The sequence below is a fragment of the Ochotona curzoniae genome, unplaced genomic scaffold, assembly GCF_017591425.1.
Source record: "Ochotona curzoniae isolate NIBS_2020 unplaced genomic scaffold, NIBS_Ocur_1.0 scaffold_4701, whole genome shotgun sequence".
Classification (NCBI taxonomy): Eukaryota; Metazoa; Chordata; class Mammalia; order Lagomorpha; family Ochotonidae; genus Ochotona; species Ochotona curzoniae.
The window spans coordinates 16,781,433-16,808,786 of record NW_024467122.1 but is presented as its reverse complement, the minus strand read 5'-3'; the positions used below and the strand labels follow the sequence as shown (position 1 = coordinate 16,808,786).

The 27,354-nt window shown below is 54.5% G+C and overlaps 1 protein-coding gene across 2 annotated transcripts in view; it reads left to right on the top strand.

Annotated features, from left to right (window-relative positions):
* Positions 1-25,077, top strand: part of SAMD4A (sterile alpha motif domain containing 4A) — a 212,002-nt gene extending 186,925 nt beyond the window's left edge. For both annotated transcript variants that reach the window (XM_040969586.1, XM_040969585.1), the window contains 7 exons: positions 5,061-5,397; positions 7,580-7,665; positions 11,429-11,547; positions 15,683-15,884; positions 16,562-16,688; positions 21,556-21,639; positions 24,871-25,077. In XM_040969586.1, the coding sequence (XP_040825520.1) occupies positions 5,061-5,397; positions 7,580-7,665; positions 11,429-11,547; positions 15,683-15,884; positions 16,562-16,688; positions 21,556-21,639; positions 24,871-24,899 (984 nt within the window). In that variant the 3' untranslated portion in view covers positions 24,900-25,077. The remainder of the gene's footprint in view (positions 1-5,060; positions 5,398-7,579; positions 7,666-11,428; positions 11,548-15,682; positions 15,885-16,561; positions 16,689-21,555; positions 21,640-24,870) is intronic.
* The last annotated feature ends 2,277 nt before the right edge of the window (positions 25,078-27,354 follow it).

The window sequence follows — 27,354 nt, the reverse complement described above, 5'->3', positions numbered from 1 at the left end:
TGACCACACTGGCCAGAGCTAAGCTGATCCAAAGCCAAGAGCCAGGAGTTTCCTCAGGGTCTCCCATGTGAGTGCAAGAGTCTATAGTCTTGGGCCGTTCTCCACTACTTCTGCAGGCCACAGCAGGGAGCTGGATAGGGAGTAGAACAGCAGGGACACGAATTGGCACCCTAAGGGATGCTGGTGCTTCAGGCAGATGATTACCCTAATAGGCCATCGCACTGGTCCAACACATACACTTTTTCAATGGAGTGGAAATATTTTTAACTTACAGAGGTGTGTGTATATAGATTGAAACACACTATATAAAGTTGTAAGTATATACAAGGGTGCTTCGAAACACTTGTGGGAAAGCAAAATGTAAAGATACTTATTTTCGTGCAAATATCCATGCCTCCTTTTTTCTTAAAATGTACATTTTCCATTAACTACTTGAAGATCTCTCATGAACATGTATTTCAAAATTTTTCACCAAAAAAAAATTTTTTTTAAGATTTTTTTACTGGAAAGGCAGATCAGATTTACAGAGAGAAAGTGAGACAGACAGATCTTCCATTCACTCATTCACTCCCCAAAGATGGCCGCAATAGCCAAAATTGAGTCTATCTGGAGCCAGGAGCCAGGAGTCTCTTCTGGGTCTCCCACACAGGTGCAAGGTCCCAAGGCTTTGGGCCATCTTTGCTTCTCATGTCACAGGCATGGAGCTGGGACATGAAATAGCATCCATATGGACCAATGTGCCAGCCTTAGAAAATTCTTTTCATCCCATTTTTGGGCCAACATTTTGAAGTACCCTTATATGTATTTAAATTTATAAGGACAGTTTAAAAAGAAAACATATTTATGAGATTGAGCAGAGAACTCCCCCACTCCACTGATTCGTTCACAAACACCAATAGCAGCCAGGAGCTAGGAATTCAATCCAGGTCTCCAGCATGGGTGGCAGGGTCCCAGTACTTGAGCTATCACCACTGCCTTCCAGGGTCTGCATTAGCAGGAAGGTGGAGCCAGAGCCAGGGATTGGCCGCAGTCTCTCCAGTGTGTGAAACACAGGCATTTCAGCTGCTAGGTCAGAGGCCCACCCGAGGTGGCTAGACAGGGCAGAGGCTTACACCCCTGCCCCTCTATTGTTCCTAACTAAGTGGAGTTACAAATTGCAACCGAGAGGTCTAATCTGAGCTTAAGGCTGAGGTTCTAAGCTTTATGCCAACTCTTTTACAAAAAAGCTTGTGTAGCAGAGTGATTATGGCTGTCTGGAACACGAGAAACCATTCTCTGAAGGAGAGAAAGCCACTGGCTCCTTGTCTATTCATGTTTCTGTTCCCCTGTGTGCCTAAGGGATTTCCTTGCTAAGCCTTGTGGTGAAAGAGCATCTCCCTTGCCCCTGGTTCTCAGAGCATCCTTCACAGCCTCTGTGGCTGCGCGGGAGCACACCCCCAGGAGAGCAGGTGGAGCTGTTGTGCGTTCTCCCTGGAGCCCTGAGCTGAAATCTCTGCCCGCAGTGGTCCTGCTGTGCCTGACTTCCAGATCCTCTGTGTCTGGTTTCACCCCAAGAATACTGTAGACTCTACCCAAAACTGGTTTCTCCTGGGCTCACAGAGTGCAAAGGTTTAGATGCCAGACATTACACGTGGTATGATGGTAGCTGGTGGCCAAGAGAAAAACTGTGCTGCATTTTCCCAGCTGCGTCACAGTCTCTGTGGACTAGCCCTATAGGAGATCGATGGGGCAGGTTTGTGAGGTGCTCAGCCTCTGGGAGTTATGCTCATCAGTAACCTGCAATTCCCGGAGGCAGACCTAGAGCAGTCACATGCCAAGCACCTCAGTCGACCCTCGGCCCGTGACGGGGGTGCCATCGCCATGCCCTTGTAGGCCGGCAGCATTCTTACATCACACAGAACCCGGAGATCACTAGGACCCCACCCGAGCTAGTTCATAATCAGGTGTAGGTGCAGGAGAGCCATGTCCCGGCCCCTCCATTCAGTTACTGGACACTGACTGAGCAGCCAGCTTGGCCTCAATTTTGCCCTTGTCCACTGGAGCTTAAGCGAGAGTGATCTCGGTCCCGCCGCTGGGGAGCTCGGGGTGTGCATCACATCAGAGATGTAGTCATGTATGATCTCCCTGGTGTGGCACTCACAACTGTGGTTCAAGGTGGAATGCCCGCCGGAAGACGTTGGTCAGGAGACTAGAGCACGTCCTGGTGGGACCAGGAACCCCAAAAGAGGCAGTGAGGTTGCCAGGAGAAAGAGACGGAGCCTTTGGGGTAAGTCCCGTGGTTGTCCGGTGGTTTAAACTTGGATGTTGTGGCACCTGGAGACAGAAAATGTAGAAGTCACTGGGAGAAATATAATGTTGGGTGGTTGTTAGATGTGGTGAACTTTGCCAGGCAGAGGGTAGGGGGACAGGTCTGGAGTCCCTGAGCACCATGAGGGCTTGAAGGGCTCAGCTGGTACTCCCTAAAGTATACATCGGTGACTAGGGCAGAGCCCTGTACAAAGGTCAGAGAATACTGGGAGCAAGAAATCCTGTCAGGTGCCAGGGAGGGGTCACATGCACTGGAAAGCTGTCTCCTGGAACTGGCCAGCCCTCTGGCCAATAGTAGCTATGAAAATGGTGTTTTAGGGCAGTGGGAGGGAAGGGACAGAAGTGAAAACCTGTGGCCCAGGGAATTTGGCTGTGGAATGGAAGGAAATGTATGTGTCTCAAAGTACATGGCAGAAAAAGAAGGGTTTGAAGCAGCTTATTCAACACTCACCTCGAATGATACAGTCAGTTCCCGATGTTTAGCCCTTTCAGCTCACTCCCCAACTGACTGTGAACCATCAGTGAGCTTGGAACACTGGCCTGGGAAAAGGAGACTCACAGCTGTATTTGGCCCTCCCAGGCAACTCCCTCACTGCTCTGGTCCCCGCTGTCACCTTTGTGCCACTCCCCTCCTGAAATGCTATCCTTCACAGGCTCAGTAGCAGTCAGGGGCATTCTCATGTGCCTGAAGCACCCTGCGCCAAAAGCCGCTGCCCTCCAGGGCGTCAGACATCAGGGGCATCTTGAATGCAAGGAGTTCAGCTTCCTTGTTTTGTGTGTGTCATGCGTGAAGGTGCCCGGCTGATGATGGCAGAACCCCACGGCTGACTGGTGGTGAGCCAGGGGAGGGACGCAAGAATGGGCTTCAATGGCCGCTGTGAGAGAAGTCCCCGGGGAAAGGTGGGACTGGGGATGCCTCCCATAGCATAGGGGAACTCTCCAGCTGCCCTGAACCCCTGTTTCAGCAGTTCACAACTGGTGTTGTCACAGGCCCAGGAAAGCAAGAGACCCAGCTTCCCCTGAAACCCAAGGACTGTGCAAGATGAACAAGACTTTGTTTCCTGCTGTTACAGTGAGCAAGGATCAGGACGCCCCCAACCCCCCACCTCAATGGCTGCTTTCCAGGCGGTTGGGAGCTTGGTGGCCCGCTGTGCACGTGTGTAGGGCCTCAAGGGGTCTTCCTGTCTGTCACTATGGAGAACTCGTCCCTACCACCCATGGTAGTGGGGCATGCCCTTGAGTTCTGTTTGGGTCATTTCTCTGCCTCCTGCACGTGGACACTCAGCACCAAATTCAGGAATCCACTGTAGTAGTGAGTCAGGACAGGACCCTGGCAGCAACAGTGCTGCTCCCAGGGCAGCAGACACAGGCCAGGGACTAGTAAACAGGCAGGGAGCCAAGTGTTAACAACACCACCCTCCCTGAGTTTACAGAAAGCGGCCAGCCCCAATCCTGGTGCATATGCCACCTTCAGAGTTTACCGTTTAGTGTAGTAGCCCCAGCTAAGGAGAATAGGTAAGATTGGAACACGAGACACATGTTTCCTAGAGTTCAGCTCTCAGCCAAACCAAATCCTCTCCCTCTCACCTGAGCTATGGAAGCAAGGGATGCATGCTGGCAAGGAGGCTCTTGCCTCTGGCTGGGGCAGGACATTGCTGCGATCTCAACCCTGCTTGCCCAGACTTCACAGGGCCTTTTCTCCCATGTTCAGTCCCCTCCACAGTCATGTGCAGGGCAGTGAGGTCTGTACCCCAGGAATCCCAGGGTCAGGAAACGCAGTAGCTGCTCTCCTGGTGTAGGGCCAGCAGGATTGCCTCCCAGAGTCCCAGTACCATGCTCTGCTCGGGTTCCAGGTCCAAGGTCAAGGCAGCCAGGTACGTGCTGATGGCTAGGCACAGGGAAATGGGGGTTGATGCAGGCCCTGCCCAGCTCATGCCGTGTGCCTGTTCCCACCCAGGCACAACTGCCACTAGGGGCCCTTGGACACCCTTCTGTTTCCAAAGAAACCTGGACTCTCTTCCTCCCTGAAATAGGTTGTCTAGTGGTGCTGGCCAGGGCCGCAGCAATCCCCGTGGCTAATTAAAATTGACTTCCTTCAGAAGCCCTCCTTGCCAACTGGGCCAAGGCTCAGCCCCAGGCTCTGTTTCCGGTCCCCACCCCACCCCCAAGAAAGCAGGCTTCTGCCAGGGGCAGGGTTGGACTGCTGGCGTCCTGTGAAGCCCAGAATTGGAACCAACCTCCACGACAGATCTCCCAAGCATCCCCTCCTGCAAGAGTAGGGGAGGCCAGTGGGGGCACAACTGGCAAGGTGTCAGGAGTGGAAATGATGGCTTTCCATGTGATTGCATTCCGGGACGTCATCAGGCCGTTGTTCCTGGCCATGGAAGGGCCCCAGGAAGAACCCTTGCATCCGGCTTCTACAGTGATGTCCTAGCTGTTCTGGGCTGGGAGGGTTGTGTCCTTGCTCCTGATCCTGGAAAGCACACTCATTTAGCCTGTGCACAGCCTTACAAAGCCAGGAATGAGGAGCTGCCAGGCCTGGCCTGCTGGTGTCCCTAGGTGATTTGCAGGTCCTGTGTGTCTGCCTCATGAGTCTCCACTGCATTCACCAAGCTTTCCCCCGACCCAGGGCTGAGGTCAGAATAGTACGATGCTGATGGCTGCTATGTGGAAGCAGCTCTGGGCTGTGGGGAAATGGGGGGCTGTGTCCAGTTCCTGGGGCTAATGTGGAGCCTTTCCCTCTCATTGTGCAGGACATCATTGAGGGGGGCAGCCTGCGTATCCCCCTCCAGGAGCTGCACCAGATGATCCTGACCCCCATCAAGGCCTACAGCTCCCCGAGCGCCACCCCAGAGGCTCACCGCCGGGAGTCACCCCCAGCCTCACAGCAGCCCTCACTTCTGGGCCCGGAGAGTCAGGGCCCCGACTGCAAAGACAGCGCCGCGGCTGGCAGTGCCTCTGCCAACACCTCAGCTGGGGCCAGCGGTGGGCTGCAGCCACACCAGCTGAGCAGCTGTGATGGGGAGCTGGCCGTTGCCCCCCTGCCAGAGGGGGACCTACCTGGGCAGTTCACACGTGTCATGGGGAAAGGTACTGTCCTCCCTCACCAACCACATCCCCACCTAGCATAAGTCCCTAACCCAGAAATTGCAGCTGCCAGGAGCGAGGGAGTTGGTAGAGGGGGTTACCTGGATCAAAGTCCAGGTTCTGGCTCTCTCCCTCCTGTCAGCCATGACCTTGGGGGAAGCAAAACTGGACTCTGACAACTATAACCTTGGGAACAAGCCTCTTGGCTGGTGCCACTCCCTCCCCAGAAGCCAGGTGGGAAACCAGTCCAGAGCCCTGGAACCCCCCAGACCCCAACCACTGTGTGGAAGGGTCCAGGCCTGTGGCCAGGGCCTCTGACCCTCGGGGCCTAGAATCTTCTCCCTGACTGCCACATGCTGATTCTTTGCAGCTATTGGCACCCCAGAAATGGACCTCTAGTGGGGTTCCTGAATGGAGTCCGGGTATGCCAGTCATGGATCTCTATTCTAACCCTCTATGTGGCTCCATTCCATGGAGGAGGAGAAACTGGCACACAGGCTGAGTTGCCCCCCTGAGCTGACCCAGCAGGTGGCTCTCTACCAGTCTGTGCTTTTTTAGGTGCTCAAGATGGAGCAAGCCCTCTCCCCGCCCCCACCACTCCTGCATGGGAAGTCTCAGTGGAAATTGCAAGAATGGTACCCAGTCTCAAGAGATGCAGCAGGCTCTCACCTGGGAGCGTGTATAGTACACAACCCGAATACCCGGGCGGGCTGGCCTGGTCCAAAAGATGCCTTCCTCACCCCATCCTTTGCACCTGTGCCATGATGCCACCTCTGTCAGATCTTGGCTGGGTCCTCACGTACTCTCCACTAAGGCAGCCCGATCCCCTGCATGGGGTAAGGGACCCCTCACAAGCACACAGCCCCTGTGGTTCTCCTTGTCTGCACCCAATTTGCCATTGTCTGCCTGGCCATCTCCATTCATTTTCAGCACTGTCCAGCTACTTTTGTTAGCCACGGCATGACCTTCCTGTAGCGTGTTACCCGGCTCCTGCTGGGTGCTTGACCAGTATTTGGTGCACAAACTGAAGGATGACACCAGTATCTAAAGTTAGATTCCAACCCAGGTTAGTCAAGCACTCCCTGGCCGCTGCCACCAGCTGCCTGCCTGCAGGGCGGGTTGGAAGCTATAGCGTGGTCCCTCCACATGGCCCAGACCCTTATTAGGTGCCCCTCTGGAAAGAGGCAACGCTACAATAACTAGAGCTTAATGGCTGCCTCCCAGGAACTCTCCACTTTTTAAAAAACTTTGTAAATACTGACCCTTTTCCTTGGGGAAGGGGAAACCAGCTTTTCTCCCATACTGTCCCCTATTCCAGACCATTTTGAGGAACCAAGTTGTCAGCAAAAGAAATGGATGTCTGAGCCTTGGAGTTGCAGTGGGAACAGCCCCTCCCCAACACATAAACACATACACCTCCAAACACGACTTCCGGTCATGCATATCTAGTATACCAGGAGAGAATTCCTGGCTTCCCTTCCAGCTTAACAGCCAGGGAGCGCCCTGTTCTCCCCAAACTGCCTGCCTACCCACCCGCTCCTTCCTGGTCAAGACCACCAGGGCTGTGGGGCTCTGATAAGAGAATGGGCACCCTCATGTGGTCAGGAGGAATCCAGGGCATGCATCAGCAGCACCCACGTACCAACTCCACTGTGCCTCACTCAGGTTGGCCTGGGTGTGCCGGAAGCCTTGTGTGTGTAACTGGGCGCCACCCTTTGAGGACAGGTTTATCTGCTCTCATGCATGCCTCAGTTCAAAAAAGGGGCTAGCCCACCCACACACATGCCCCAGCCCTGCACCTGACCAGAGGGCTACCTGTGACTCTGGGATAGCATCAATGGCCCCTGACACTCCACTGGCTGTTCTCACCAAGCCACTTTCAAAGCCAGAGCCAATGCTCATGGCCCTCCTTCCTCCCTCCCTCTCAATGCAGTGGTTGCTGCAGGCTTAATATAGTACGGCATGCCTGGAATTAACTCAAGGGGCTCCTTGAAGCAGGGCTCCATGGCATGTGGGGTGGGGGTGGGGACATGACTTCCGGGGAATGAGGAGCCTCTTGGCCTTGACCATGAACCTGACGTAAAGCCGCGGGCACACACAACTCTGGAAAAGTCAGTCCCGAGAGACAGAGCTCAGCGGGTGGCGTGGGTGTACCTCGTTCTAATCCTTCCGCTCTCATTCGCAGTGTGCACACAACTCCTGGTCTGCAGGCCTGATGAGGAAAATATAAGTTCCTATTTACAGCTCATAGACAAGTGTCTGATTCATGAGGTGAGTGGGATGGCTCTCATAGCGTGGCCTTCCTCCCCAGGGCTTACAATTAGTTTCTGGGATATGATCTTTTCAGTGGCCAGTGAGGGTGGGACAGGGGTAAATGGGGTGGGCAATTGCTGAGTCTAACAGCTGGGGCAGAACTAAACCAGGGCAGCCTGCCACCTAACAGAGCATCCAAAGGGTGCCCCCTGCCGAGACAGGGGCAGGTGGTGGTGAGCGCCTGACACTGGAAGCCCAGGAAGGCAGGGGGAAGCAGAGGGGTTTAAACCTCTCTCTTGACAATTGTGTATTTTTGGCCTTTCCATGCAAGGACACTGCAGGGAGTGGGTAAGGAGTGTATAGTCGGAGAGGGCTGCTCTGGTGTCCGTTGCTTGGCATTTCTCATAGCAAGGATTCCACTGGAGGTGGACTCAGGTTGGCTGGAAGGACCACTGGAGGTGCAGGCTTCATGTGCAAAGCTGCACAGCCCCCTGGGCCCAGCTGGGTGGCACCTGCCTTGATGGCTGGCCCTGAGGGACATGGAGGGAGAATGGTTTGGCCTTGGACCACACTGCCCCACCAAAGGCCTCCACCGAAAGGCTTGTTCAAGTACTGTTTGTAGAAGAGAGGAACATGGTTTGCCTCTTCTATTGTGGATCCTGACCCTGCACGTGTCTGATTAGCAGGGTGTGACAGAAGGACAGTGCCATCCCATGGGCCACCGTGATCCCTGGGCCTGAGCCCCAGCTACACAGCTCCAGGTGTGAGGGGAGCAGCTCAGACAGACAGGCCACCTGTCCACAATGCCCAGGGCTCAGGACAGAGGCCACAGCGCACTGGGGCAGCCCTTAGGAGAGCCACTAGAGGCTGGGGAAAGGAAAGACTTGGTCAGTGAGGCGCAGCCTGGCGCCCAAGTAGATCATTACCCTGGGCTGGGTGGGGACAGAGAAAGGCTCCACCTTGAGTTACACAGGAGGACACTTTGAGCAGGCAGTTGTTGGAAGGGGTGTGAGAGGTCAAAGGACAGCTTCCACTCCACCCTACCCCCCAAAAAAGGCAACCAAGAACTCTGCTTCCTCTCTGGCCTCCTCTACTCTCAGTAACAGTCTTCCACGTGGGGCCAGGTGACCTTGCACCTGGTCTTAGCTCTACTGGGCCTGGGAGATTAAGGCGACAGGTCATCCTTCGGCTACCCCCTACTGCACTGCACACAGGCATCCCACTGGTCCACCCCAGCCCCCATACCTTGGTCTGGCATGTCCCCAACCCTCCCAGGCACCCTGCACCTCAGGTCTGTCTCTCCCAGTAGTAACCCCTCTTCCCCGTGGTACAGGGCCAAGGTGGCCCCGTGTGGTCTGCTCTGCTGGCGGCCATGGAGGGGGCAGGTAATGGACAGGAAAGAGCTCATGACGCATCTGCCTACCCAATTCCCTGTCAGGATGCAAAGGAAAATGTTGCTCAAGGCCTCCTTTTATTATTGTAGTGGGAGAAAGAGGAAAGGCCTCTGAATAATTTTCCACCGCCTGGGGTTGCTCCGTGTGGGCAAACGCGCCCGCCCTGGGAGGCCCTGCTGAGACAGCCAGCAGTGGCTCCATCCTGGCTGGGGTTAGCCTAGCCTGGGCCGGACAGGCCTGCCTTTCAGAGCCTGCCTGCTACATGCCCTTGTCCAGCTGGCTTGAGCCAGGGAGGTGTGGACTAAGCTGAGCTGCCACCCTGTTGTCCCAGCTCCTCCTCCTTGGAGCAGGGCCAAGAAGCTCCAAGCTGAGCTAGGACAAGCACCACAGGCCCAGGCATCCCTTGCCATCTTGCAGTGGTCCTGTGAACCAAGTGCCAGTCCCCTTCCTCAGCCTTTGCCTTTTGAGCTGCAGCAGGGGACATTTATAACCATGTGGCCCTGGGTGGATGCGGCTGTGGACTGAAAGGAGATGGGGCACTCCCAAACCCAGACCCCCAAACCCAGACCATCCATAGGCTAGACTCTTTCCCCTTCTCTCCAGTACTGTGAGGAAGCCTCCCCCAGGCCCCGACATGGTCCTGCACTGAGATCCCAGGCATCCAACTCCTAGCAGCTCCTCCACCATGGAACCCTTGGAGCCAGGGACAACCAAGCTCCAGTTGCTCGCTGCTAGGTCATACGTGACCCTGCAGAAGGGGCCAGCCCCTCTCACCACAGCCCTGTCTGGCAGAAGCTGCTGCCACAGGTGCTAGGGGAGAGAGCTGATCTCTGAAGGTGTCAACCCTCACTGCCACCACCGTGGGAGAGGCTGTGTGTCCTGGATGCTGCAGGAGTCAGTTGGTTATTAACAAAGCACCTGCTACAACATGGTCAGAGCGCCTTGCCGGTGTGGTCCACAATGTCCCTTGGCAGGTAGGAAAGGAGGGTATTCTATCTCCAGAAGGAGCTGAGCCTTGGGTGGAGGAACTTGCCAAAGGGTGTGCACACCACCTAGCCCTGCCTGTCTGTATCCAGACCTTCCTCCAGCTCACTGGCCTGGACTCTCCTGTCCTAGATACCACCCTCATCATCTCATGGGTTGGCCAGAAGCAGAGTCTGTTCCCTCCCTCACTGACCTAGTCTGGAAGAAGCACCTGCCTTTGCCAGTGTGGATGGACACGGGTCAGCCATCACACAGGAGAGGGGTGATGACAGAGAGGCATGGGACCACCCACCTCGCACATGCAGGGGCTCTGACCTCTTCCTCAGATGGTGACGCTTGGCCTGTTGGCCCTGCTCGATGCATACTCTCCTTGGCTACCAGCTGAGTCACCCAGGAAGGATGTCACACCGTGATGCCTAGTATGGTCCTGGCTCTTTGCTTTTGCCCATAGAGCTCCCCTGTGTGTGGGTGCTTAAAGAATTTAAGCTTCATTTTCTTCTCCTGATGCTTTTTCCCCCCACTTAAAGGTTATTTCCTGTAAGGAAACTAGTCATTGAGTCTGTTCCTCTAAGTAAAATATTATTGCTAACAGAGTCCGGCCTTGTTGACGAAAGTACTTGGGAATGGTTTCTCATCCGCATCACTGAGATGAGCTGATGGATCTCCCTCAGTGTGCTCGGGTGCTCAACATGGGGGGAAGGGTCCATGTGTTTTCCGGTGCCCTTGCCTCTGAGAAAGCATGTCCAGTCCATGGAACAGCACCAAGGTGGGCCCTGCTGCAAACAGACTCGCTGCATTCCATCGCTTCCTTGGGGTGAGAGTCCGCACTTGCGCCCCAGAACCCTGTGTCCCCACACTTCGTTTTTAAGACAGACGTGGAAATGTGTCAGGTTTCTTCATTTCCCTAAACCTGAGGTCCAGGCGGGTGCACAGGAGGCGTCTGGGCTGGAGACTTCTCAGCAGAGCCCGGAAGAGCAGAGAATGAACTCTGTGCTTCGAAGCCGTACTGACCACATCATGCACAGATTCTTTTTCTTTTTTGGAGTGAGTTTTAAATTTCCATTAATTACAAAAACACAGGGAGCCTGCAAAAGCCAGAGTATTTGACAATCTGTTTCACAATCCGTGCTCGAGTTGAGTCCCAGAGCGGGGTGGGGGTGGAACCGCACCCTGACATGAGGGTTGTGGCAGCTTACGGCGCACAGCTTCCCGGGCACCGCCGATGGCAACCTGAATTTTCAGTGCAGGTGACTTCCAAACTAAAATAGACTGCTGTTTGGGCCAGGATGGGAACAGATGAAGGGAAGGCGATTTCAGGGATGCCAGCGTGTCCCCCCTATTAATCACACGTCTCTCCATGTCAGGCTGCACTATCCATATAAGACTCCTGTTTGTTTTTGCAGGCATTCACAGAGACACAGAAAAAAAGATTGTTGTCATGGAAACAGCAGGTGCAGAAGCTCTTTCGGTCTTTCCCTCGGAAAACCCTTCTAGACATATCAGGATATCGACAGCAAAGAAAGTACGTTGTGATTTCTTGGTAATGTGCAATGGATCCCTTGGGTACCTCATGGCCTCCTGGACTCCTGAGGTTCTGGCAAGTTGGGGCATGATGGAGGCCGAGGACATGGTGTCGGGCATTGGTCACGATCTCACTCCTCAAGCAGGTGGGGTTTGGAAGAGGCCATAGCGAGAACATGCATCCCTAGGAGAGCTTTGGTAATTCAATGGACATTGTCAGAATGATGATATTGGTTCACTTGTGCAGCCAAGAGCAGAGCAGGGGGACAGGGTGACTGCCTGGCAGTTTACCCACCAAGGGGGGACTCTGGGAAGGACAGTGCCAGCTGCTCTCCCCATAGCTTCAGTGGAGTGTACATTTTTTTCCACCTTCTCGCTGCAGACAAGCTAATTATAGTGGGTGGCAGGGTGAAGCTCCCAACACTGGTCTATTTCGGTCCACACTGCCCGTCATGGCAGAGCAACACCATTCTTGACTTTCCTTAGTCCTTTGAGCCACCTGCACGCAGCTGAAAAATCAGCTTGGCCTCAGGACACCTTCCCTCAAGAGGGATTTCAATCAAGGAAGCCAATTGCCTTGGAGAGGGGAATTTCACCAGAACTTTGAGGGAGAAATTAAGGAAAGGGTGGGTGACTGTTGAGGTAGGCCTTGAACAATGATAGGGAATTGTTTTATGATAATGCAAACATCCTGGGGATGGGGGAATTAACATTCTACTTTACATTCTAAAACATGGGCAGATAATCATTTCTTCCCTGGCACCAAAAAGTCTCCGAATTCCATTTCTCAGTGCAAATATAGAAGGTTCTGTCTGTGTTGTGAAAGATTTTGGGCATTTATTTGCATAAGTATGCTTTAAAAACATCACTGTTTTGTATTATTTAAAGATGATAAGGCCTGTTGGAGTTTGTGAGGAGTATTCATGAAAGCTGAATTTTAAAACCAAAGCATTATCCCATTTTAGCATATACAGCACTGTCATTTATTAAGCAAACATTTATGTGGCACTTACTGCATGCCTATTCTTGCAGTAACCTTACAAGGTAGGGCTGCTATTATGAAAAGTTCATAGAAAATGGAATTAAAGGATCAGGTTGACTTTGGTGTTAAAAAAAACTTTTGAGATCCGTACGTTCAAGGGGTCTTAGACTCAGGGGAAATGTGCATGGCTTTCCAAAATTTGTTTTGAACCAAAGCAAGTGTCTCTTAATGCCATTTCCACAAACTTTTTGATATTCCCTTGTATTAATCCCAATGTGCAAGCGAGCAGGGCCACCCGGGATCTGGACCCACTAGGCCAGCTCCAGAGCTGGGCTCTTCACAATGACAGGGGCCAGCCACCTCTCATGGTCTCATGATGGAAGGAGCAGAGGGATGGTCCAGCAACAGACAAGTGACAAGGGTTAAAATGCAGCTCGGGGTACCTGTGTCCACGGCAGGGGAACCAAGTTCAGTACTGCCTGACTGCTGATGTGAACTCTGAGAGGCAGTGGGTGGAAAGCTCAGCTGCCTGGGTACCTGCTACCAACGTGGGAGAACTGAGCTGTGTTCTGAGCTTCTGGCCTAAGCCCTGACCCAGCCCTGGCTGTGGCAAGCATGTGGGGAGGAAGGATTGCTGGGTCTGTGTCTGCCTTTCAGATAAAGTGTCTCTTCAAAGATTTATTTTTATTTGAAAGGTAGACATCTTACAACTGCTGGTTCACTCCCCAAATGGCCACGATGGCCAGAGCTGAGCCAATTAGGAGCTTCTCCAGGGTCCTCCACGGAGTAAAGGGTTCCCAAGGCCTTGGGACATCCTCCACTGCTTTCCCAGGCCATCAGCAAGGAGCTGGATTGGAAGTGAAGCACCAGGACTTGAGCCTGTGCTTATATGGGATGCTGATGTTGCAGATGGAAGATTAGCCTGATATACCACCACACCAGCCCCATGAATAACGTATGTTTTTTAGAAAGGACAAAAAACTAGACAGTAAGGTCAGACACGGCAGCTCTCTTTCTTGCCAACTCCAAGCCCTCCAAAAACAACAGCCTATTGTGGATGGGGCTACCACCTGCGCCCACCCTACCCCTCAGGGGTCCAGTGATTCAGGTAAAAGGTCAGGCCTGCTCCCTGGGACCTGTCAGCCTGCTGACACATCAGAGTCCCACCCAGACCCCTCTCCACTTCTGAGTAAAGCCGCAGTGGGCTAACCCCTAAGTTACTGACTCAGTAAGAATGAACTTGGTCATCAGTTGTGGATGGCCAGTGGCGTATTGTTGGGTCTCCTCTGGGATCACGTGCTGCTGGGGGTTTCCTTTGAAAGCCCAAATCTCCAACAATACCACGGTCACTGTACCCGGCCTCTGTGCACGACCACAGATGCTCAATGAACTGGTCCTTCTTGATGCTATTCCATCAAAGGTTTGTCATGCATCTCAACATAATGTGACCAAGTTTGAGAAAGCCAGAGGACAGACACAGGTGGGCAGGAGGAAAAAAAGAATGAGAAAGGGAAGTGGACTCGGCTCGCTGTGGTCCCTGCCCACAAGAAGCAGGAATATTCCAGCCAGCCAAAACCCAGAGCCACCCAGCAGCTGATGCATGCTGTCTGTAGCCACAGCCCCTGAACAAGCTGGCCACCACCTAATGACCAACCAATGGCCTCGCTAGGAACCCTCGGAACCTGTTCATTTCCCCCACAGACCCCAAGTCCCCAGGCAGAATCCTGGACCCATGAGACAGTGTTAAAATGCAGATAATTGGGGTGACTCATGCAAAAACTTTCTTAAAAACCTGACCAAAAACTACTGAGAAAAAGTGTTGTACAATCAGGAAAAATCTTAGCCGAGTGCTAAATTCTCCCAGGTCGCCAGCACGCCCAACTGAGGAGCCCAAAAGATAGGGTTTTCTGGCTTAATAGAAACATCCATCGGGATCCGCCTGTCCTGGGCCTGCCCTGATTTTTTTCTTTCAAACCAAGAGTTTCAGAGTTTCGATCATTTAGGGAAAGGGAGTGGGGAGAAGGCTCAAAATTCACTTTTCAGATATCCCAATATTAGTAAGGCATGTAGTTTCCGAGAAGGGAAAAGATTTGCAAAGAGAACAAGAACTACCTGGGTGGGCCCCCCTCGTCACCACTTTCTGACTGGAATCCAGAATTGGCCATGAAGTCCTGAGGTGGGGGGGCGAGCCTTGAATTCTCTTCCCTCCCTCAGAAAGTGGGGGATCCTGAGGAATAGAGCCGCATCTTCCGGGGTCCTAGAGCCGCTTGCAGCACGAGCCAGTTGACCAGGCCCTTCATTTCCCCCTTTGGGAAATGACTGTGTGGCAGGTGGCTCACCTCCCAAGCTGCTTCAGTCGGGTCTGCACATCTCCAGGAAGCGCGGCCACGAAGGCGAGCCTGCTCCCTCTAGTGGCCGCCTGCGGCCGCACACCCAAAGCAGCTGTGGCCAGCCAGTAACTCGAGCTGACTTGGGCTGGAAAGAATGTGCTGGTTCCTGAAACCCCGCTGGCTGCCGCCTCACCTCCCAGAACCTGAGGCGCGTTGAGTTCCTCAGCGCTGAGATCACCCGACCCGAGGGGGCAGCAGCAGCCTCCTTACCCCGACCCAGGGAAAAGCACCAAGCTTCCCAAGCCGCCTTCGCAGGGCCCACCTCTGCAGGGCCGGCTGTGCACCGAGGACCACTGTGCCCTTGTATGTACACGGCGTCATTTCTGCTCCCGTGTCCCTGCCACTCAAGGCCCGCAGATGGGGCTGGAGCTCTGGTCTGGGGTGAGCATTGCAATTGCACAGCCGCATCCATCCATCCATTCGGGGAGCCTTGGAGCCAATTCAGCAAGTCTGGGTAGGATTCACAGGCCACTGTTGCAAGGCCATCCCCACAGACCCAGTGATGGACAGAAAGGGCACCAGGACCCGGTCACGCCCCAGCTGAAGCCCTGGCTCTGCTGCCATCTCGCTGTGAGGACCAGGGCATCCTCCTCACACCCATGGTGGGAGGTGGCAGAGGGCATCCTGATTAGCCTTCCAGGGGCTCAGGGTGCAGCGCTGTGAGTCCCCGCCGGCCACACAGTGAGCAGCTGCCACCAGATGTGTTCGTGACCCTCCCAGACACATGGCGTGACCGATGGCCCTCTCTCTGTCCCCTCCCCCAGCCGCGGCTTTGGGCAGTCCAACTCCCTGCCAACGGCCGGCTCTGTGGGCGGCGGCATGGGCCGGCGGAACCCGCGTCAGTACCAGATTCCCTCCCGGAACGTCCCTTCGGCCCGCCTCGGCCTCCTGGGCACCAGCGGATTTGTAAGCTCCAACCAGCGCAGCCCTGCAGCCAACCCCACCATCATGAAACAAGGGAGGCAGGTTAGTCTGGGCTGGGCGAGGGGGGACAACAGTAGAAGCCCAATGCCTGGAGTCGAGTCGCAGGTGCACCCCGGGATGGGGGGAGGTGCAGCTGCTTGCTACTGTGCTCTAAGCTCAGGTTCCTGCCATCCTCGTGGGACAGCCACATGAAGCACCTGGCTGTGGCCTTGACCCCGCCATGGCGGTTGCAGTGGATGCGAGAGCTTTCAAATCAATGCAGATTCAAACAGGAGACTCACTACTAGAGAGCAAGATGGGATTCCCTCCCCAGACTCACTACCTATGGTCCACAAGCAGAGCTGGGCCACCACCTGGCCAGCCAGGAAGTTCTGTTTCTGGTCCAGGGCCTGGGAGTTCATTATGACAAGAGTCTCAAAGACAATCCAATGAGTGCTCAAGTGTGTCCTTCAATGCAGGCATTTCTGGAACTTTCCCCCCCCGTTTCCTGGAAAGTGGTAGGGAAAAAAGGCAAAAGCAACAGGTGTGATCAAGAGGGTTTAGAGGACAGGGCTGTGAAGCTGGTGGTAGGAGGCAGCCCCCTCTCTGTGCAGGCACATGGTGGCGCCAGCCTGTATCCACACAGTGCGGTGGGGGGATGGAGCTAGTGGCTCTGCTGCCATCCCCCGCCGCAGGGTTCCTGGACTAACGGGGGTCCTCCCTCCTATGCTTCCCAGCAGAACCTGTGGTTCGCCAACCCCGGTGGCAGCAACAGCATGCCCAGCCGCAGCCACAGCTCAGTGCAGAGGACCCGCTCGCTGCCCGTGCACTCCTCTCCACAGAACATGCTCATGTTCCAGCCCACAGGTAGGTCCGTGCTGCTAGGCAGCCCCTCCTCGCCTCAGGGCAGGGGCCTCGGCTGCTCCCAGAGCTGTGCAAGCGTGCTCCAGCAAGTTTGTAGGAAATGGAATTAAAGACGTATTTGGGGACAGGACAATGCTGAAGCCCATGCATATGAAGGGGCTTCCAAAAACTTCATGGGGGGTACAGATTGTGCATGGGTTAAGTTTCTTGTATCCCCAAGTTTTCTATTTCATTCCATTTTCCATGAGCATTTGGAACTGCCCTCATACTGTGTTCCCCTAAGCAGTTGCCACATTCATCTGGACCCCCATCACCACCACCACCACACACACACCCTGCCGATGGGCAAACCAGCGGTGTATAGCCACCTATAGGGAAATAGCACTTCCCCAGGTAGTAGCAACGCTGCCTGTTAGGTGCCATAGACTTCAAGGAAGAGCCATGTCACTGTGGGAGAGGGACCCAACTTCCAAACAGCCGACCTTATGGGTACCATGTCACAGGACACCCTGGAGTAGCAGAGTGAACCCAGGTGCTTAAAAAAATAAGCTGCAGACCACGAGGGGGCGCTGTGATACAAAGCCAAAAGCTCCAACCCTGGCCAGTCACAGGAGACTCCAGTGCCAGTCTTGTGGCAGTGCGTGTGTAGGACCCAGGGCAAGAGGGTCGGCTAGGAGAGGATAAGGCGAGGGAAAGGAAACCACCACGAAGAAAGGTGGGCACGTGGTAATTTGCTCCCTTTAAAAACTTGTTCTCTGTTGCAACACTTAGCAGCTCTTTTTCTTCCTGGGGGAGATGCTATGAGATGTGGGTCATGCAAGGGTCTTGGCCCGGGATCACTTATTCCCATCCTGGTGCCACACATAGTTGTGTGTGATCCGTTTGCAGAAGGGCACGAGTGGTGATGGCACCAGGTGGATGAGGAGACCTTGCACCTGCCGTGATCTGACCCCTCACCTTGGTCCCTGCACTGCCACCAGGCCATCTCGGATCCTCCCAGGTTATAGCAGCAGACCAGTGAGCCAGGCGACAGGAGCCACTCCAAGTCCTGCCCATCATGCCGGGAACCACGCCGGGGTGAAGGGCATGACAATACAGTGCCAGACCCCAGGAACCCTCACTGAAAGGCTGTGCCAAGGGCACCAGCTGGCTGCTCCTTAACCCTTTGCTCGCGACTCCCAGTGTGGCCTCTGCCCTTGCTGATCAAATGTGGGCTGGCAGGATGAGGCAGCCGGAGTGGGGCGTCATTATCCACACCCCTACAGCAGGGGGCCGATCCCATTTCGGGTGGGATGGGTTTCTAGACGTCTCCCAGGAGAGCTCCCGAGTGCAAACCGCCCCCTCTGTGGTCCCTGAATGAGTAAGACTCACAAAGCTGGCCTCCCTGAGCAAGAGAAGAACCAGGAAGGGAGGTGAATTCAAACAGGTGCCAACAAGAAGGGTCATGCTGTTTTCCCAACGGTAAATCCACTTGGAAAACTGCATAAGGCATGCCTTTCCAGCTCCCTGCTTCTGCACGTGGGAAAGCAGCAGAAGCTGGTCCAAGTCATCGGAGCCCTGCCACACAAGGCGAGGACATGGAGCCACTGGCCTCTGCCTGGCCCGGACTCTGGCCTCAGTCAAGGCAATTTGGGAAGTAAACAAGTGGAAGATTGTCTGTCTGGACAGTGGTCCAGCTTCCACCCCCATCCTCTGCCCCCTTCCTGTGCAGCTTGTCGTCCCTGCCACCGCCTCCTCCCGGCAACTCCACTTCTCACTTAGCTGCTTTTAGAAGCCTAATGGCTCTTTAGCAGAGGAGTCCCATTTGCCAAGTGAGAAGCTGGGCAACTCCCCAGAACAGCCCGCCCTGTTTCTTCTTCTGGGGAGACCTTTAAAAAAAATCAGCTTCTTAGCCTTGGCTGCAAAGGCCTTGGAAAGGGAGAGAACACTGCAGGCGTGTGCCCACAGGGCCACGGGACTGATCTCCAGTAGGGACGGCCAGTCACTGTCGGACAAGCCACATGGGCTCCCCAGGTAGACCCTGCAGCAACAGCACCTCTCAGAAATGGGAAGCTGGATCCTTCTAGAACCTTCTTGACTATGAGCCTGTACATGGAAGGCACAAAAGTCCCCAGTGAACATAGACCCTTTGGAGCTTGGAACATTGAAACCAGACTGGCATGAGGATGAGTTTTTGCATGCAGACAAGCCAGGGCCTCGGCCCACTGTGGGAAGGCCTCTCCATCCTTTTAAAGATTTATTGAAAGAGTTATAGACAACAAGTATCTTCCATCAACAGGTTCACTTCCCAAATGGCCACAGTGATCAGAGCTGAGCCAGCCCAAGGCCAGAAGCTTTACCTGGGTCTCCCACATGGACACAAGGCCCCAAACACTTGTGCTACCGTCTGCTGCTTTCCTAGGCCACTGTCATGTACCTGGATTGAAAGTGGAACAGCCAAGACAGACTGGCATATGGGATGCTGGCATCACAGGCAGTGGCTTCACTCACTACACTTCAATACCAGCCCCTGCTTTGGTCCTCTAAGTGGAAGCAACCATGGGTCCAGCAGGAGCTGGCCGAGTCTTCCAGCTCCATGCTAGGGCACTCTGCCAGCGCCACCATGCTGTGGCGCAGGCTCCTTGCCTGGGCTGGGAGCCGCCATCTCCCCAGCTGCTTTCTCTTCCATCTTATCTGCTGCCACAGATCTGTTTTTATCAAAGATACAATTAAAAAGTCACACTTATTAGGACTCTCTGCCATGGGAACATATGGGCTTCTTCCGAGGCCCAGCTTTTTTTTTTTTTTTTGGAGCTGCTCTGAGGGCGATGGTGGATCATGGCTTCCTCTCCCTGGGGCTACAGTGCACCTGGCTGGGCCAGGAGACGCCGGCCTACCCCCACGCCGCCTATAAGAGCAGCCACGAAGCGGCGGAGGCCCAGGAGCCGGGAGCCCCCCGCACGCCTCCAGCCCTGCTCCCTAAGCAGGCGATCCCACAACTTGGAAGCGGGCCTTGTGCCACGTGCTGGCAAGGCATCCTGCAGCTGAAAAGCGTCTCTCCAAATGCCGAGCATCTTTATTTATCCAAATCTCTCCACAGTGTTTGTTTAAAGGGGAGGGCTGGAGAGTAAACGAGATCTCACAATGAGCATATGGAAGGCTATAATTGCTGAGGTTTTTTTTTTTTCGTATTTGCTAACTGGCTATATATAAAACAGTGTTTCTATTTCATAGAGTTTACACCCCGAGGACTGCTAATTTTTGCATACATGTGATTTTCACATGAATGGAGGAAATGGTAAAATCCTCATTGTCCTGACCCTACTCTGAGAGCAAATGGTGGGAGGTGAGGTGGCTCCCGACTCCCCTGGCCACCTGCTGGAGCACCTGCCAGGCCTCCCTCCTGTCTTCAGCGCCTCCCCCACCCCAGGACTTCTCCGCATCCATTTGCCACCCTCACCTTTGAGGATTTTAAGTGGCGCCCACCACGGCCGTCCCTGCGCTTGCTGGCGATTGCAAACACAGGCTGCTGAGAAGCCACTGGGCCCACGGCTGGGCAAGCACATGTCTGCATGCCGCCAGCCTCGCCCCCTGGCTTCCTTGCTCGGCCGTGTGCCCTACAGGGAAAGACAAAGGGGAAGAGAAACGGCCTGACACTGGCCCCCCCTTAGCAGGAAGAAGAGTTGAGGCTCAGAGAACAACTTTCAGGATTCCCTAAGGCAAGAGTCCCCGGGCACCTGTGCCCACACTGTGCCATCGCCCATGCTGGGACATTTTGCCGCCTCCCTCCATAGGATCACATCGCTCTTAGCGGTCAGCACCCTTTGCCTTCTTGGGGTGCTCAGTAAACCTACACGAGGGGCCTGTGTCGAAGGCATGCACTGGCTGACCCCTGGGAGACAGAGATGCTTGTTACCGCCCCCTGCAGGGCATTTCCAGGGGCACAGCTGGCAGCTGGGAGACCCAAGTAGGACCCACCAGGTGCCACCCACAAGGGGCCAGAAGGCAGCTGGGGGGATGGCGAACGTCCAGATGCTAGAAAGACATCCATTGGAGTGACCCGCAGTCACTATTGTTTGCAGAAGGCCCAGCCTGGAGGCAGACATGGACCGCGGCGCAGCCCCTCAAGGTGCCAGCCACCCCTATGGAACCATTCCGTTTCTCTGTGTCCCCACGTGGGAGCTGAGCTGGGCAGAGCTGAAGTAGTTTGACCCATGTCATGACTGTCCCTGCATGTGCACTGCCTCCTCACAACGAACCAGAAATGTACCAGGCCTGGCTGCAGGCACAGAGAGCAGCCGGTGCCAATCCTACCCCAAAACACTTCACTCTGGGGTGACAGCAACTGAGCAAAACAATGGGAAGGAAGGGTGTCGCTCATGGTCTTCAGAGAAGTGCTTTCTGGGGTGAAGGCCAGGAGGGAGAATGAGCCGAGGGAAGTAGGAGAAGCACTTGGGGAATGGCATTCTAGGCAGTGGGATCATCGGTGCAAAGGCCCTGAGGCAGAAGGGAGCGGTGAGGAGAGCAGTTGTGCAAGGACAGGAAGGTGACCTGGGACCAGATCAGGTGGCGCCTTGCAGGCTGTGGCCGGCCGGAGGTTGGCCTTCCCTCTGACAGACTGCCGCTGGCCGGCTCTGAGCAGGAGCCACACGCTATGAATGCGACTGGCTATTTTTAATCATGGGGTTACTTCCAGCCATGCAGGGTCGCCTGGGCTCTTGTGTGTCTGAGACACCTCAGAGGTTGGCTGAAGCAGAGTGTAACCCACTCTCCCCGTGCCGGCCCCGGGAGCCCTCCCAACCACCAGCAGGTAGAATCGGGTGGCGCCCCGCATACTATCCTCTTGTCCTCTGAGTCCCCGTGGCCAACAGCCTGTTTTGTCCTCCTGCAGAATTCCAACTTCCCGTGACTGAACCAGACATCAACAACAGGCTGGAGTCCTTATGCCTCAGTATGACCGAGCACGCCCTGGGAGGTGAGTGTTCTCAGAATCCCGTGTGTCGGGGAGGGCTCTGCCGGCCCCCAGTGGCTGAGGCCGAGGAACAAGGAACAGCATGCAGTCCTGAGGGCCACATCCCACAGCCTCTGAGACCAGCTCCTCTCCACTTCTGGGAGGTGAGCTGGGGGCCTGGAGGCCGACACTACACCCCATCCCCACAATGTCTCCCTCTCAAAGCTCAGCCCCGCAGCATCTGTCCCAGCTCCAGCCCCAGGCCGGGAGCCAGAGGAGGCAGGGACCCAGAGCCTGCTTCCAGTGAGAACACCCCCCATGGCACTGGCCACTTTCCTGCTCGGCCCTGGTCACCCAGTGCAGGCCAAGAACAGCCCAGCTTGCTCTAGAAATAGAATTTCAGAAACAAAAATCCCTGTTTGTCTTTTTCTGTGTCCCTGTTATAAATGGCTTCCCGGTTGTCCTGAACCCGGTGGGACAGGGATGGTGGCATTTGCTTTAGGGATGAGGCCTGTGGCGTGCAGAGTACAGCCTGGGGACACTTAGATACAACTGTGCTTCCATACCATGGGCACTTGAGCAGGCCTGGTCATGGGTGGTGTTCTGGAAGGAAGGGGTGGGTGCCTGCTCTCCTCTGCCTGCCCACACACCCATGGCTACGTCACAGCGGCCCCCAACAGCCTGCCAACATCAAGTCTGCCCCCTCCCTGGAGATGCCCACTTTCTGGCAGTGGCGGCGACTATGGGCTGCAGTCCACCACCATGACCTTGACCTCCAGACTGGAGGGTTTAGGCTTTGGGGGTCTGCAAACGCAGCCTGTCCTTAGCAGTATAGAGAGCTGGGTTTTCAGCCCCTGAAAGGAACAGCAGCCCCCCACCCCCCAGGGCATAACCCCCTCCTGTGACTCACACCACCCCCTCCGTGTCCCAAGTAACCCCATTTGAAAACCACTGCACTGTTCCTTGGCCGGACAGTTTCTAAGGAGCTTTGCAGCACCACTAGGCCATCCCTGGTACCCCCAGCAACAGGTGTACTAGCTGCCGTTTTCCACCTTAGTGAGGAAATAAGCCCAATGGGAACCTGTAAATGAATATGGCTCTAGAACAGGTGATGTAGCCACCCAGTACACTCTGTCTAAACAGGAAGCATGTTCCAACACACACGATAGCACAGAGGGACACATCACACAAAGCCAGCCAGCCAGGACAACACAGCACATGATTCTAGCCCTGTGTGTCCAAGATAGGCTTGTCTCTACAGAGAGAAAGGACCTTAGGTGGTCATCAGGGGCCAAGGCCAGGTGGGCGTCCCAAGTGACTGCATAGAGGCCCGTTTCTCTGGGTGATGGCAAAATGTTCTAGCATTAGGTCATGATGTTCTTGGTACAGTTAGTATATGAAAAACCTCTGAAATGTACATTGCTGAAGGTGACCTTGATGGTATACATGTTATCTCAAGAAGCAACGCAGTGGGAGCTGGCACATCAAGTTAAGCCACTGCTTGCAACAGAGGCTTCCAATGTGCAAATGCCAGTACAGTTCGTGGTTGCTCCGCTTTCTACCCGGCTCCCTGTTAACACGCCTGAAAGGCAAAAGAGATGGTGCAGGTACTTGTCTCCCTGCCACCCATGAGACTTCAGCCTGGCCAGCCCTGTCCATTGCAAGCTTTGAGAAGGACCCAGTGGATGGAAGACCTCTCAGTTTGTCACTCTGCTTTTCAAATTAATCTTGAAAAAAAGAAAAAGAAAAACCAAAGTAATGAAGGCCTTGGGCCCGCACCCCAGGCAGTGAGTCTTGGCTGGCACCTGCCCCAGCCGCAGCGTCGGTGGGAAGATCCCAGGTCTCTGAGCTGTGACATCACAGGACCTCACACCAAACAGGGTGGGGAGGGATATGTGCACACGCCACTTGTCTTCCCTCACTTCCACGGAGGGAGGCTGACAGCTCCACTGACTTCCTGGGTGAGGCAGCCTCATTGCTCTGGCCCAGCCTTCTGTTTTCACAGAAGAGCTTTCTTGAACGTTCTCTACACAAGTTTCCATCTTATCCGTTAATCCCCTCCACCTAGTGGTCTAGCAGTGTTTTCGCTCAGCAGTGCCCCCTGGTGGGGAAGCACTGCGCTTCACACGGAAATACAAACCAAGGTCCTGGTACACTGCGTGGGTCCCAGGAACAGCCAGCCAGGCCAGTGCACCAAGAAGGGTCACTCTAGGCTGTCGGGGAGGATGAGGTGATCCCTTGGCCGTCCTCGTCATGTCCTCCCCAGTCCCACTGCAAGCCAAGTCAGAGATTTCACACAAGTTAGGGGAAGGCTCTCCCTCATGGGCACTGTGTTGACATTATCAGAACTCTGTCCCAGTGGCCATGGGGGCTGCACGGGAGTAGCGTCCCATGGAGTTGTGCAATGTGCAGCTTGCACGCTTCCCAAGGGGGAGCCTGGGCATTGACAGCCATGACACTCTGGCATCACGAGTGGCATGGAGGGACCTATAAAGAGGGGGCATCATGGTCCTGCAGACAAGGGAGCTCAGCAAGCAACCCAACACACGCACACACAGCAGAAGGGACCTGCATGCGCACGAGCAGAGCCCCACGCCCCAGAACCAGCACATTCTTGAGCCAGAGCTCATAGGCCCTGGCTCACACTGCCCCGCACCTGTGCCAGCGCCATGCACCCTCCCACTCTTGTCCTCTCCTGCCAACACCAGCTAAAAAAGCCGTTTTGCATCTCTGTGTAATTGCCTTTGATTGCCAAGACCAACTAAAACATTGTTCCAGGGGCTGGTTTGAGTCCCAGCTGCCCCACTTCCAATCTAGCTCCCTGCTCATACACCCAGGAAGGCTACAGAGCACAAGGCCCTGGGCCCCTGCCACCCATTGTGGAGACAACCCTGCGGAGGGCTTCTGCTTGGCCAGCCCTAATCCTTATGCCAATTTAGGAAATGAGCCAGCGGGTAAAAGATCCTTACTCTGTGCTACTGCTGCCTTTTTTGTTTTCTCTGTCCCTAACTCTACCTTCCAACAGAATAAAATAAAACCTTGAAAGCAAAGAATGTCTCGCTCCTGCTGTCTTGGTGGCCACTGCATTACAGCAGCTCTCCTTGTAGCACCCCTGTTGCTTGTCTACATCTTGCAGATTGCAAGTGGGTCCGGCATGAGAATGCACAGACAGCCCTTCTGTCCCCGACAGGCCAGGGGGCCTAACCGGCACCTCGCCCTCCACCCATGCCCATTGTGTGCTGCTTTCTTTCCCAGACGGGGTCGACCGGACTTCCACCATCTAGAAGTTGAAGATGAGAGTGACCGCGCTGGCCGTGAAGTGGACTGCTGCGGGCCCAGAGTCAGCCATCTTCAGGGCTGCACCGGATCCTCCGAGTGCAGCCTCTTCTTGCCCCTGGTCCCTCGCCCATTTTGATTTTGTGAGAGCGTAGGTCATCCTTGTAAACATATCCGTAGACCTGGGAGCGATTCCTTTGTCATTTGTTTGTGTCATGGGATGGTTTGCTGTGAGCCACAGGGAGGGCTCTCGTAGGGAATTGCAGGGCAGGGAGGGAGGTGGGGAAACCGCAGCTGGCTTTCTAGATGGACAAAGTTGTGTTACAGAAACTTCTCCCGAAGCCCAGCTCCCAGGAGGAAGGTGTGGGTACCCATGGCCACAGCCAGAGGGTGGCTCTCCCTGCTTCTAGCTAGCCCCAACCCTGCTCCAACTGGCTGTCCCCAGGGCCCCTGCCTCAAACAGAACCACAGGGGCAGAGTGGGGGGCTGGTGAGGGCAGCCAGAGGGAAGAAGCGCCCTCCAGCAAAACGTCAGACCGACTTTGATTTGTGTGTTGTTAAGAGTGCCCGCTGTGTGTGGCTAGAATTCCTTTTCCTAACAGGGTTCCTGGGATCGATCTGCCCCCTGGGGGATGTTGGTTGTTTCCTCTTTGTAAGAGCAGCCTGGCATGATAGGTATAGCCCAGGAGGCCTGAGGGGTCCAGCTCTCAGCCCTTTCAGCAGAAGACGCAGAAGGGTAGACAAGAACATGGTCGGAAAGAACAGGGCACCCTGTGACCACTTCAGGCCAAGCTCCTAGGCACCCAGCCACCCTGCACAGTGCCCCCCAGCCCTGCTATGCAAACACCAGTCTCACCCAGACCAACTATCTTCCCATGCCCAACAGCCCCTACCCAGAGTACAGAACAGAACACACTGGAAACCTCCTCAGAAGGGCTGCTTGCAAGAACCTGAGTCTGGGATTGCTTTCCCATCCCCATCCCAGTCTCAGAAGAGGAAGATGAGAACGGGCTGGGCAGCTGTGGACAGAGGTCCTAACAGGTGTCAGAGCACCCGCAGCCCGGGTGGGCAGTGGCGCAAGATATAGGAAGGGCTCCTCTGTGTTGCAAACACAGCTCCATCTACCCAGATGAAGCCAGGGATGGCCTGTGGTGCTGGCTGCTTTAACCATCTACCCACAGAGAAGGAGAAAGCATGCGAGACGCCCAAGGATCCACCAGCCACGAAAGAAGGTTTCTGAAGGGCAAGAAAGCCTGCACTTTGGAGTTAGATGCAGTGGAAGGCATTAGAGGAAGCCAAAAAGGGCCACGTTCGGGCACCAGGAAATTGGGCCGTGCAACTTGACGGCAGGACCACCACACCAGACGGAGGCCAGCTCAGGGAGACGGTTGGAGGGTCTGTTCACTGGGTCAGCCTGCCACTGCCTTGACCTCATCAAAAGCAGCACTGGAGATGAGACCATGAACATCTCTGCTCTCGCTGACGGCTCTACAAGCTACAGACAAGGCATCCAGAGCTCCCAGGCCTTAACGAAACCCCAACCATGGCGTTTTCACCTGGAGGAGAGAAAACAGACGCCCGGCCCAGCCTCCAAGGCCCTCCCAGCCTCAGTGCACCTTGACCGCAGACACCTTGAGCGAGCAAGGAATGGTTTGAACTCGCTCTTTCATGATGTTGCATTAAAAAAACAGTTCAGATCACTCCTTGCATGTGCAAATTCTATTGGTGCAAATCTGTGTGTGGAAAAGAGGCAAGATTTAGAATTTATTTTTTTGTAACCAAGTGCTATTAACACTCACCCTTCACATCCCATTTGGTAAACACAGCACGTGTTGCTGAGCACACGTGTGGGGGGGGACGGACGACCATGTGCAAGGCAGGAAAGGAGAAGGCATTGAAGGCCAACGGTAAGACGAGAGGGTGTGAGGATGTGATTTCTGGATGCTGAGAAAGTGAATCAAAGGAGAAGGAGGAACAATGGCATCGCAGGTCTTGGAGAAGAATGGAGGCGGCAGATCTGGGCTGCGCAGACAGCGGATGGCGGACACCGTGGTGTGAGTGTGCGTCCGGCCGGGAAGGCCCGGAAGTCCACCCCGTGTGCGTTTCTATTTATTCCTTCGCTGAACTGAGACAACAGTGGTCATCGGGTTATTAGAGAAATTATTTTGGATATGTTCCTTGTTAACTAGCTATGGCTGGTAACCATGACAAAGCCTGTTATGAATGAGGTTTTTTTTAAAAAAAAAAAAAAGCTTATTTTTCATTGACTGTGTATAGATTTATCCACTTCATTGTGTTTTGCTCTGTTAGCATCTTCTTTTTTAAACTTTTGACTATTTGGATAATTTTGAGGAGCCTGTTCCCACCTCCTTATGAGTCCTGTGTTGACTGCAGGCGTACAGCTCGATCTTAAAAAAAAAAAAAAAAATCCTGAAGCTAAGAGTTTTATTTATAAAAGAAAACA